The sequence below is a fragment of the Uloborus diversus genome, chromosome 8 (genome assembly GCF_026930045.1).
Source record: "Uloborus diversus isolate 005 chromosome 8, Udiv.v.3.1, whole genome shotgun sequence".
Classification (NCBI taxonomy): Eukaryota; Metazoa; Arthropoda; class Arachnida; order Araneae; family Uloboridae; genus Uloborus; species Uloborus diversus.
The window spans coordinates 123,675,138-123,688,879 of NC_072738.1; the positions used below are offsets into that span (position 1 = coordinate 123,675,138).

Consider the following 13,742-nt stretch of genomic DNA (forward strand, 5'->3'; position numbering starts at 1 on the left):
ATTTTAGTCTGAAAATCATTCTTAATTGAGAATATTTTATTACTAAAAAAGTAGACTAATATTGTATTTAGGCTTCAAAATAAGAAAATCTCAGAATATGTTTCTAAAATTTTTTAGAATTAACATACTGTTATATATTTATGAGAAACCTGATTGAATATAAAATAAAAATTAAAACAATGTAAGGTTAAGATTTTAGTTTGGTAATTAAAAATATAAAAAAAATTAACTTCTGATGTTTATATCTTTTTATTCTAGAAATTGAGCATTTGTTGAACCCTGTAACATATGACCTTCCCAATCATACTGTTACAATCAGTGAAATAGAAACTCAAACTGTAATGCCTTTGATTTCAACTTCCAAAGCCACATCAGAAGAATTGCCAACTGTTCCAAAAACAAAGAAAAAAGTTGATGAAGTTGAGAAGTAAGAATATTTTCATTATGCATTTCTGTATTTTGTTTGTAATAACAAATTTCCTTTGGGTTACTGTTACAGCAATTCTATTTGCCTAAGTCTTCTTATTGCTGTTTGATTATCGATTACTATTAAATTTCTTGTATGTTTTCATTATTTGCATTCTTAAACATTTATCTTTAATTTCCTATGAGTTTTTAAAAATTTTCTTCAATTCAGTATTCTTTGTATTCTCCTATGCTTCGATTATTATAATCATTTTTCTATTTTAACTGTTTCAACTTTAGTGGTCGGTAAAACTGCATTTTTTTTTTGTAGCTAACTGCAACTTATATAATACCGAATGTTGTTTAAAATGCAGTCGCTACTGTACGACGTTTTGAAGGTGAATTTGCTTGGAGTATCCAATTGTCACTCATGTAAACCATTCTATTAGAAAAACTAATTTAAGTTCAGGGTAATGGACCTCACAAATGTGTTTTCGAAAAATAATTAATGAAACATTTTTAAGAAAAATCAATCAACATTTAATAGCTCTAATTTTTCAAACCTTGTTATCCAAATTTAACATCTAAAGAATTTCTGCCAAAATCCACGAGAATTCCAGCAAACAGTGCAGCAACATGAAAAGTTCAAAAAAGTCTTACATGTACCGGTTGATCATCCGTAGAAACACTCTGAAACTTTTTTTTTTTTTTGTGAGCTTTTTTAAACATTTTCTGCAGTTTTACTGTTTAGCACAAGGATATTTATTTAATTCTTAAGCTTTATTTGTTTGTTTTTAGAATACGAAAGCTTATTAAAGACTTGAAGACCAAAAGAATCAATGCCCTGAAAAAAAGCTCAACACAATTCTCTGTCAAAATGCTTCAGAAAAAAAAGGACAGAATAAAAGCTAAAAGGATGAGAAAACAAATGGAAAAGAGTTTAAAAGGTGCTAAAAAGAAGCATAAAAAGAAAGAAAAGTAACTGTAAATAAATAATTTTAAATAAATATCTATTTGTTTCTTGTAATTATTTGTTTTTTTTTAAAATTAAAATCAATGTAATTTAATTCTTAATTTACGTGCTGTATTAATTTCTCGAAACTCATGTAAGTCAAAATCTCTTTGATTTTACAACAACATACTCATAGATTTTAAACTCGCAGATAATTGAAACGTCCCATAGAATTTCTTTACAGACCTGTACTGAACGATATTGTGTAAATCAAACATAAAAATAATAAGCACTTGCAAAAAAAGAAGATTGTAATTGATTGAGATAGAACTCGTTGGTGATTATCTCATAAAATAAAACAGAATGGAATACAAAACTAAGGCCACAAATTTCAAAAACAAAAGGGACAAAGTTTTCAGTCTTTTGATAGATTTCCGTCTTTTAAAAACAAATTTAAAACTTAGTTTGAACAAAAATAAGAGTTAAAAATAAATAAGCAGTTTAAGTTAAATCTTGGAAATTAAGATTTATTTTTTAAAATTTATTTTATGATCATATTTAAAAAAGATTGTCGTCACTCATTACCAATTGATACAAAATAGTGAAATTTCTTAATGGAATTTATTACTTGAAAAATCACAATTCTTCAGTTAAGTTGTTAATATTTATTGCTTGGAACACTTTTTGTAGAAAAAAAAGTTTTTTTTCCTTCTCTTTTTAACTGTTAGAAAGGGGGGAAGGGGGGTTCAACGTCAAAAAAAAATTCTTTTTTTTTTTTGATGAATTTGTTTTAAGAAAATGGCTTGATTAAATTTATTAAAACTTTTTGTGCATTATTATGTATGGTTTTAAGAATATTCTATAAATTTTTAGTCAAAAAAATATCTACAGAAGTTAAAAGTGCTATTTTCCACGAAAAATTCTGCTATTTTGTTAGTAAAAAACGCATTAAAAAAACAAAAAAAACTCAAACTCAACGTAGGGTGGAGGTTTTTTGTATGCAGAATGTGTGTACAAAATTTGAAATGGATTGGTCAATTGGTTTTAAAATGAAAATAAACACCGACTTTGAAAAAGTGGTTTTGAGAAAAATGCTTTTAAAGTTTAAGAAGCTAAAAAAGCATAAATTCCAGCTTCATAGAATACAGTCCCTGTAGCAGTTTCAAATTCCTCAGCCTTTTCTTTTTTTTTCATTATTTATTTATATTATATTTAACTAACCCCATGCAAGCAGCACTGACATTCTGAGCGTCCGCAGCTGTTAGAGCTACAGCTTGAAGGAGTGAAGACAGAATACTTACTAACTTTGGGAATATTGCTCAAAACGACTTGAAATTTTGGGAATATATTTTTGAAATGTTTAACTACAAGACGAAATAAAAAAGAAAAAATCACTTTTTTGAAACTGAACCCCCCCTCCCCCTTAAGTGCTGTATATTCAACCCTTTTACTTTCCAACAAATCAAATTCGGGACACACTCCCTTTCTACTTGAAACATTTCTGTCTTAAGAATTTTTGCATCTTCTATCCCTGACTGAATGAGCAAAGAGCCAAAAGCCAAACAAAATTGTATTGTTATTTCATCTCTAAAAACCTACAAGTGAGGTACTGGCCAAACACGCTCGACTTACAGCATGCAGCACTTATAGCCAATAAAACCATACTTAATCAAAACAAAGTAACGATAGAGTTTGGTCCAATGTCAGTGTCAAATAGAAAATTTGACACTGGCAATTTCTGCTTGACCCCTCATTTGAGCAATGTAATTACATATCCTTAAAAAGAAAAGTAAAGAAATCGAAAAAGAAAAATCTCACTGCTCAACTGCTGTATTTGTATACATCATATTCAATGAACTAAAACATGTACTGCCCACCTCTGAAAAGTTGAACTATGGCCTTGAGCAAGTCCATTTCTTTCAAGGGAGAGCAATCAGTTTGAAGAGGAATTGTTAGGCTCAGAGTTAGGCTACCATTACAACCCTTTAATTAGTGAGAAAATCCTGTACCGCTTGCTACTTCTTATCTGAATTATATTGTTGCCAAATGGGCAATGACATTGCAAACTAAATCCGCAAGTTCTTAAGCCGTTTTTCCTCACCCCTATTTAAACAAATGGAATCGTTTAATCAGTCGCGCAGTGGGGTTCAACTTGCCAGAGGTGGACAGTAGGGTAACCCGCATAGATCGCACTTTGAAAAACAATGTTGCCTCTAAAACAGTGTCTGATCATAGCATCATGCCACCTTTCTTTTTTTTTTCTTCATAGGATATTTCATGTCCTCAAACGCCATATTTTTTTCTCTATTGAATCCTTTGCATGAAAGATAAGGTAAATGTGATAGGACATTAATTTTGCATTTTAATTTCATAGGTTTTTTGTAACAGAATTATCAAAGAAACGGCTACTAGATAACTGACTTATTCTTTCGGAATGGAGTTATAGAACACTAATAAATAAGCCTCCAATCTATTCTTCCTGATTTTCTCTAGTTAGACATGTCCTTAACCATAGACTGCCGGCCATAGTACGTGTTGGCAAGGGGGGCAACTGCCTCCTCACTTTCCAAAATAAAGAGGCCTTTCCCCCTCACTTTTCAGAGTAAAAAATTACTGATTGATTCAAAAATGATTTTATTGGGTGAATTGATTTACTTTACGAAAGTAAAAACTAAAAATTCCAAATAAATGAACTTTCCTCATTTTATTTCATAAGAATGGAATTTTAAAATGGGAGAGGAAAGTCTAGGGTGGTCATCTGTCCCGATTTTTAATGCCATATTCCGCATTTTTAGAAGTTTTTAAGTCAATAATGTTAAAAGCCAGTAATACAGCCCCAATGACTCTAAAAAGGCGAGTTATAGTTTTTCAGCACCAAACCTCAGTCTCTCAAATCTACTGAACAAAGTCATTATTGACTCCTACCCCCTTGAAAATAATTTTTCCACCCTTAATTGGCTTCCATTGAGGAAAGGATGCACAAGGGAGAGACGATGGGGGGAATCGCTCCCGCCAAAAATTTTGAAATTTAGAACATTTTCTAGAAGACCACCCAACATTTTTCCCACCCTAACGTCACAAAAAATCATCTGAAATTACAGTTTTGAAACTTCAATATGGAAATTTTTCCGGGGGGAGAGTTCTGCTATACATTCCAATATCTAATGTTATCAAAGATCATGAACTGCAATTGCAATTTTAGGCCATCAGTTCAAAAATGTCCAAGGAAGAGCCCTCAACCCTCATCCCCTAACATCATTGAAGATCATTAAAAATTGCATTTTTATAGCTTCACTGTCGGAAAGTGACGAAAGGAGAGTCTTTAAACCCCATCCCTTTTCTTAACGTTACCGAGGATGGCCTATGATCGCTTCTTTAAAGACTTTAAACTTCAAAAAGTTGACCGGGCAAACCATCCGAATTTCCCTTTTCTTTAACATTAAGAAAAGTTATCTAAAATTCGTATTTGGATTTTCAATGTGGAATAATTTGACTAAGTTCTGAACCCCATCCTTTTTCCTGGCGTCGTCAAGGATGGCCTACAGTTGCCATTGGCGTCGTCAGATAAAATTTATTGGGAGGGGGGGGGACCAACTTTAACACTTCTTCTCTTTTTTAAAGATATTTTAATGAAGTGTTAATGCAAGACAGCATAATTTAATCTTTTTGTATTTTGAGCTTAGTTTTTGAGCCCGGAAATTTTTCGAAATTATTGTTCTATAAACGCAGTTTTAGACGATATTTAGTGATATTTGGGAGAAGAGAGATTCGGAGACTTTCTACGGAATTTTTTCGAAATTGAAGTTTTAAAAACACGATTGTAAGCCATGTTTGGGAACAAACAGTTTTTTGACATTGAAGCCCCGAAAAAGTTGAATTTAGATGACTTTCGATGGTGTTGGGGAAAGGAGTTTCAAAGCTTCTTCTCAAAACGTTTTCTAAAGTGGAGGTTTAAACACGAAGTTTCAGACGCTCTTAGTTGCTACTAGAAGGAGGGACATTTCAGTGGATCTCTGCAATATTTTCAAAGTTGAAGCCTTGAAAACGAAAGTTAAGATGATCTTTGACATAGTGGAGTCGGTGTTTCTCCGGGATTACGGTGGAGGCGCTCTACTGAAAGATTTTCGAGATTGAAATTCCAAATACGTAATTGTAGGCTATCGTTGCAGACGTTAGGGGAAGGAATGGGATTTAGATACTCTCCCTTGCTTTCAAAATCGAAGTTTCAAGCCCACAGTTTTAGGCCACCTCTGGTGAAGTAAACTGAAGGGATAAGGCTTGAGGAGAAGCTTTCTTTTCCAAAACCATTTGAATGATTTTTTTTGTACAAAAATTTTCCATTTCCAGCCGGATAGTTTATTTGTTTGAAATATGTCTGCGGGTTTGAGTAAAAACACTTTTAACATTTTGAACGTATGTAATACTTTACACTGATACTGTAGGTATAGTGCATAGAAAGAATAGTGTGTCAATCGAAGGCGAAAAGTGAGGTCAAATCTGCGGAAAATCCAGATGGCGCTGCGCCCAGCAAGCACGCTATGGTTCTCAATCACACTCGTTTTAAATCGCGATTACATAATGCTAAAACCTCTGCTTAAAAGCCCCGTTTTTCGGATCAAACTTATTTCAATGTAAAAGATAAAATTCTTGAATAAGTTCTATTTGTGTCACGGGCATTCATTTATTTCTCGGAGCCGCACAAACATTAAATTACTTCTTTTTCATGAATATAGTATACTGTAAGCTTTTAAAGCGATTTTTTTTTAAAATAATTTATTGAAGCTTCAGAACTAGTTTGTTAGCAATAAAGGTTTCATATTTTACTTTATTTCGCCAGATATTTTATTACACTTATTGGTGTGAATTCATTGTTCCTGAAATAATAATAATAGTAGTAATAATACTATAATGAAACAGGACAGTAAATTTTGTCAAAACCGGATTTTTGAATAACTGCGTGTCTCTTATATCCTTATTTAAATCGCTAATTCTTCGGCTAATTGAAATATTATGTGCATTCTGAATTTGCAAATTCGATATAAAATAGAAAAGTTAATACATTTAGAATTTATTTTACGATTAAAAAAAAAGAATAGTTTGGAAAAGTTGTTAGAAAATGATTTTTTTGTCAAATCATGGGGATCGTGTTTGGGGGGAGGGGATTGCGGGGATGGGAGTTTCTGCATTCTAATTGGTAAGTAAGAATTCTACCAATTTATTCAAATAGTAGTAAAAGCTCAAGCAGGGGTGCCGTCGGCGAAAGAGGAAGTGGGGGGAGTTCTCATGATGGACACTACACTAATGGAAATTTTTGAAAAAAGGGTTTTAGTCTCAATTTTAGGGGGCACAATTTTGGGGCGGGGAGCTCTGTAAAATTGTGAGAAAGGGTGCCATCGCTCTTAGGATGAGCATTCCTAGCTAAAGTGTCTGGATAGAACAGCCATTGGTCATTTTTTAATTCAATATTTCACCAATTTATTCTAATAATAATAGCTAAAACGAGGGTGCCGACACCGGGCGGGAGGGGGGGGGGGTGATGGCTTATAGCGGAGACTACATCATTGAATATAAGATGTTTTCAAAGGATTTAGGCTCCATTATCGGTAGATGACAAAAAGAATTTGGAGCCACTTTACGATTCATGGTAGTTTCAAAGAGCTAAACAGATCAGCATTGAATTTCCACATCGAAAATTTTGCATTGCAGACAAAAAACACAATTTGCAGATCATATATGTTTGTAGCTCTTCATGGGGAAATGTCGGTAAAACACAAGCACCAATTTAAACATACATAGTATTTTTTAAGACTAAAAAATAACAATTATTGAAATATTTTTAAAAAATACCCCTAAAAATTAAAACAAAATATTTATTTTAGTAGCTTATGTGTTCTGCTGCATATTACATAGAACACAGAAATTTCAGTTTTTAATGTCAAAACAAATGTTAGAAATTTTTTATTGGTTATTTTAAGTTATGTATCGAAACAATATTACTCCTATAGCCTACAGTTTTTTTTTTTTTTTTTTTTTTCAGAACTGAAAAATTTTCATTTTTGACCGAGTTATAAGGAAACAAAAAGTACTAGGCGGTCATCTTTGATCCGCCATTTTATATAGAAGCTCACATGGGAACTTAGGGATTTTTCAGGATTCGTTCTACATATGCTCAGAAACTAATCCTGAAAAATTCAGCTAATTATAAATTTGTGGTGTTAAGATATATATATATATATATATATATATATATATATATATATATATATATATATATATATATATATATATATATATATATATATATATATATATATATATATATATATATATAAAGAGAAGTTGTAAGGTAATGTCTTAGCTGTATCTTTAACTATCAGGATTATTGTTAACATGTAGATGGCAACATCTGGATAAAAAGATATGATTAATAATGATGGAACAAGGAGTTCAATACAGTTGTGATTGTCTTAGTGAGTTGTGTTTATGCAAAAGTCTTACATATAGAAATACAAAATATTAAATAATAGCAAAACACGGCTCTAAAAATAAAAATTGCAAGAAATTAAGTAAAATGTATTATTAATAATACTGCAAACTTGTGAAATGTTACTGCTAAAATCCTTGTACACATTTTTCTTTGCAAGGAAATGCACAACAAAAAAGTAAACCATCTTTCTTGCACTTGGGTATTTTGAATAAGAAATTAAACTTTTAGCGATTGGCAAACATAATTTCTTGAAGACATCGTCTGCTGCAATCAACGCCCGTCGTTGCTATGATACGCACCAGTCACATGGCTTGGCTTGTGAGCAGCAAAAGGGTTGCCATAGCTCGGTCTACTCTTATTATTAGTCTATAGTTGTGCCTCCTCCTACTGACTATCACATGCTCTTGCTTCTCGTAACGCCATCAACGATTACCTGCAATTGCCTTTTTAAGACTTCAGCTCGAAAAGATTCCGAGAGAGAGAGAGAGCTACCAAACCTCCCTTAACATCATTAAATAACGTCCATTTTTTTTTTTTTTTTTTTACTTTCAAATCCGAAAAATCAACGGGGATGAGCTTCTGAGCCCCATACTTTCCTAAGTTCCCAAGGATATTACACCATTTTCTGTTTCAACATTCTTTCATTTTCTTTGTTCTGTGACGAACAAGAGTAGTAATGTTAACAATTGTAAGTTAGGAAATTTCAGGGTGTTAAATAAAAGCAACTTAGGCATGCTTAAAGTTTTCTATACCAATGCTCGCAGTATTAGGAACAAGATGGATGAATTGAAAAGCATAGTTATGGATGAGAAGTTGGATGTTATTGGAATTACAGAGACATGGGCTACCGAATCTGATGCAGAGTTATTACATATTGCTGGGTATAATTTGTTCAGACGGGATAGAGTAGGTAAAAGAGGTGGTGGGGTTTTATTTTATGTTAGAGACAATTTTATTTGCAATGAATTGGTCATAAATGATAAGCCTACTGATATTGATATGGTTTGGCTGGAGTTGATGAGCAGTAAGGGCAAAAAGCTACGCTTTGGAAACATTTATAGGCCACCTAATTCAAACCAGGGACAAGATGAACAGATGTACCGTATTATTAGTGACATATCCAGTAAGGGATCCGTTATCATAATGGGGGATTTCAATTTTCCGGGTATTGATTGGAATAATTTTTATCCTGGTAATGGCAAAGAAGAGGAATTTTTAAAAGTAATTGGTGACTGTTTCTTAGATCAAGTTGTAACTCAGGGAACTCGAGAGGAGGCCATTTTGGATCTAGTTTTTTGTGACATAGGTAGTTTTGTTCAGGGGTTGAGTGTAGGGGAGCATATTGGAGATAGTGATCATAACAGCATTAGGTTCCGGGTTAAATTTGAAGTGTGCAAAGATGATAATTTTAGGTTTGTGCCCAATTTCAGAAACACTGATTTTGTTGCACTTAGGCAGAGCTTGAAAGAGGTTTTTTCGTCAGGGTTGGGAAATAGCGACGTAGATCAGCAGTGGACGGAATTTAAGGATAAACTTGCTAAAACCGTTGGGGACTATGTTCCATTTAGGAGAAAAGGTGTTAGTACCAAACTTTGGCCTATGTGGTTCTCCAGGGAGACTAAAGAAGCTCTTAATTATAAGCAAGCCACTTTTCGTAAGTTTAAAGAAACTGGTCAGAGTGCGGAGAGGCTCCAGTATGGTAAGGCAAGGCGAAATTTTAAGTATTTGGTACGGATTCAGAAAAGGGAATTGGAGCAAAGGCTGGCAGATGACATTGATGGGAACCCTAAGAGGTTTTTTGCTTACGCTAATTCTGGGAAAGCTCGAAACAGTCAAATTGGGCCTTTGGTTGATGAGCATGGAAATTTAATCCAAAACGATAGGGATATTGCAAATGTTCTAAATAACTTTTTTTCCAGTGTGTTTAACGATAACTGTATCTCAACAGTTGACACTAACAAGACACGAGCTATTATACAGCTTGAGGATTTTGTATTTTCCAGGGAGGAGGTTTTATTTCATTTGAAAAAGATTAAAGCAACTAAAGCTCCGGGACCAGATAATATTTATCCAAAAATTTTAGTTGAATGTGCAGAGGAATTAGTGGATGTTATTTTGAATATTTTCAATGCTTCTTATAACTCGGGGACGGTGCCAGAGGACTGGAAGCTGGCTAACATAACGCCACTCTTCAAGAAGGGGTCTAAAGGTATTGCTGGGAATTATAGACCTGTAAGTTTGACTTCGGTGATTTGTAAGATTTTCGAAACTTTGATCAAAATTAAGATCATGATGTTCTTAGAGACTACCCAGTAAGCAAAATATCTTGCCTCAGTATTGCATAAAGGTTGACATGCAAGAAAAATCATCTTGCATTAATACTGCCTCAATGTTGTTATGTTACTCCCTTTATGCTGTCAGCAGGCTGCCACAATATTGACTGACAAGGTGTATGCAGCATAATATCAGGAAAATATCAAGGTAGGCTGCTTTTGTAACATTGCATACGTATTGATATGACAGGATAATATCAAGATGTTGTCATGACAGCATGAAATCAAGGTCTAGGCAAGATGATCTTGCTTTTGTAATATTGCATACGTATTGATATGACAGGATAATATCAAGATGTTGTCATGACAGCATGAAATCAAGGTCTAGGCAAGATGATCTTGCTTTTGTAATATTGCATACTTATTGATATGACAGGATAATATCAAGATGTTGTCATGACAGCATGAAATCAAGGTCTAGGCAAGATGATCTTGCTTTTGTAATATTGCATACGTATTGATATGACAGGAAAATGTCAGGATACATTGACATGACAGTATGAAATCAGCACGTTTGCAAGGTGTTTTATCCATTTATTTATTTGTATTATTTTCACTTCAAACTCGAGAATTAAATTTCATTCTTTAATTATTTCTGTTATTCTTCAAGATAGTTTTCTAGCCTGAGAATATTTTCTTAAAGCTGACATCTGATCGGAAATTCATATAAAGATATTAATAGTACTCGCAATTTAATTTTAAAAATGAAAGTTTCTTCGTTTTGCGTAATACTTGACTTATTTTTTAAATTCATGCTTCTAATTGTATTATAAAGACATAAAATGCCTAGTTAGGAATAATTGCGGAAGTTTTTATGGCACATTTAAGAGTAAAGGTAGCAAAATAATAAATTAATAAATAAATACAATAAAGTACATTTTCAAATGGATGTCAGCATTGAAAATATCCCATGGACAAAACATATGAATTTATCTTAAAGAATAACATAAATACCATTGAATAAAATTAATCTTACGTGAGATTGAAGTGATAATACGAAATTCTTGGCTTCATGCACTTTGTTTCAAAGTCTAAGGATTCCACACTAATAACTAAGCAACCAACTTAACGAAGCCTAAAAGAATGCAACGCCACGTGCAGCACCTCTGATCCGATTGAGGTCAAAGCAGGAAGAATGTGCCAGCAATGCGAGGGACGGTGGGTAGAAAGAACTGTGCGCATGCGCAAGTATCAACGAAGGTCCACCTGTTCTATTGTGTACTAATTACCTTGACGGCGACAGCATGAAATCAATATCATCTTGACGGCGACAACATGTATGCAATGTTGTTATTGTAAGGTAATATCAATATTGATTTTTTAAGATGAATGCAATGTTGCATACGTGTTGTTATTGTAATATTGCTTTTTAATCTTTATGCAAGCTTTATGCAGTATGAAACACGTCAATATTGACGCCGTCAGTATAATATCAAGATCTGTCAAGGTTGATGCAAGAAATTTTGCTAGTAGGGTAATAGTCTGTTGACTAGTTTGCAGTATGGTTTCAGGAAAGGTAAATCCTGTACTACTAATTTATTGCATTTCTACGACAAGGTTACCTCAGCTTTAGATAACAAAAAATGTGTGGATGTTGTTTATATTGATTTTCAAAAAGCTTTTGACAAGGTACCGCATGTTGCTCTTCTCAGCAAGTTAGCTGACATTGGAATAGGAGGAAAAACTTTACTTTGGGTTAGAAATTGGCTTACTGGTAGGAAGCAAAGAGTAGTTGTGAGAGGAAATCATTCTAATTGGAGTGATGTTTTAAGTGGGGTTCCTCAGGGATCAGTTTTAGGGCCTCTTTTGTTTATTATATTTATGAATGACATCAATGAAAATATTTCTGGAAGCATGAATTGTTTTGCTGAAGATGTAAAAGTTATGGGGATTGTCGAAAACGAAGAACAAGTAAAACAGCTGCAAGAGGATTTAGATCATATTACTAAGTGGGCAGATAAATGGGGTATGGCAGTTAATGTAGGGAAATGTCAAGTGCTACACTTAGGTCATGGAAATAAGCGTATGAGATATCATTTACAGGGTTCAGTCATAAATCAGGCAGAAAATGTTATGGATCTGGGTATCTTAATAAATCAGGACTTCAAGTTTAGTCAACAGTGCAGTATTGCTAGTAACAAAGCCAACAGAATGCTTGGGTTCATCAATAGATCTATTTCAAACAAATCTAAGAAAGTTCTTCTGCCTTTATATAGGAGTTTAGTAAGACCTCATTTGGAGTATGCTGTTCAGTTTTGGTCGCCTTATCTGAAGAAAGATATTTTTGTATTGGAAAGGGTTCAGAGAAGGGTAACTAAATTAGTAAGGGGACTCTCAGATTTAGATTATGATACCAGACTTAATAGGCTTAACATGTATAGCCTGGAGCAAAGGAGAGTCAGAGGGGACATGATTCAGTTATTTAAATTTATCAAAATGAAAGATGTAAATGGATTAAATTTTTGCGGGGAAAGCAGGACAAGGGGTCATTGTTTTAAGCTATTTAAATCTCAGGCTAACTTGGAAATCAGGAAAAACTACTACTTTAGCAGGGTCGTGGGCACTTGGAATAGCTTACCGGAAGAGGCGGTAATGAGCAAGGGAGTGGATAGCTTTAAGAGGGCCATTGATCTTCATTGGGGACTAATTAATTGACTAGGACCAGCCTAGCTGGGCCCAGAGCCTGTTGCTGGTCGTCACATTTGTATTTGTATTTGTATTTGTATAAATGGAACTGTGAAAGAAAGAGTGAGAAGTGTCATTTGTTGCTGATGGCACTACGGATATTTTAGAAGATACTCAGACGGTTTTTCGCCACTTTAAGAAATTGACCAAACACTAAAAAAATTCTGAAACGATCCTTTGACGTCTTTATATCGATTACGGCCCGTCCAGGTTGAACTCCCAAACTTTCTGGATAGCTGCAGCTTTGAAAGACAAAAAATGCAGGCAAGGGAGATTCTTGGTTCTTAAAAATCTTGGAATTATGCTTTGGCCATGGTTGCATTGTTGCTTCTGGAGCTTTCTTAGTAACCCTGGAAGCAGGCCCGTGTCCAGAATTTCATAAAGGGAGGGGTTCTGGTTTCAATGTTTTATCGTTCCTACCTGCACTATCAGAAAAACACAACAGTGGGTCAAATAATTCATTTCTGTTTAATGGCAACAATGAAGGGCATAGCGGTGTGTGGGGGAGGGGGAGGTTCAAATTCGCAGAAGATGTGTTTTTAAGTGATATATTACCAATTCTATTATTGTATATTTTATATACAGTAAAGCCTAGTTTTTATTCGGCTCATGTTATCCGGATCAAATTTGTACAGTTAAAAAATATATATTTACTTAAATAATAATTTAAAACTGTGAGTGTAAAACAGTGGTGGAACTAGAAAATAAGTTTTAAGGGAGACATGTTGAAAAAGAATCTAACCTGATATGGGGAGCCGGGGGTTCTCACCCGGAAAATTTTGAAGTTGTTAGTATTGAAAACGGAATTTTAGACGGTTGGCTCCGCGGAAATTTGTAGAAATTAAAGGCGTAAAACGGGATTATAGGCCATATTTATTGA

The 13,742-nt window shown here is 33.8% G+C and overlaps 1 protein-coding gene across 1 annotated transcript in view; it reads left to right on the forward strand.

Moving 5' to 3' along the window:
* The window catches only part of LOC129228291 (nucleolar protein 12-like), a 29,368-nt gene extending 27,936 nt beyond the window's left edge, over positions 1-1,432 (forward strand). The window contains exons 5-6 of the mRNA XM_054862968.1: positions 259-427; positions 1,204-1,432. Of these exons, the coding sequence (XP_054718943.1) occupies positions 259-427; positions 1,204-1,387 (353 nt within the window). The 3' untranslated portion in view covers positions 1,388-1,432. The remainder of the gene's footprint in view (positions 1-258; positions 428-1,203) is intronic.
* The last annotated feature ends 12,310 nt before the right edge of the window (positions 1,433-13,742 follow it).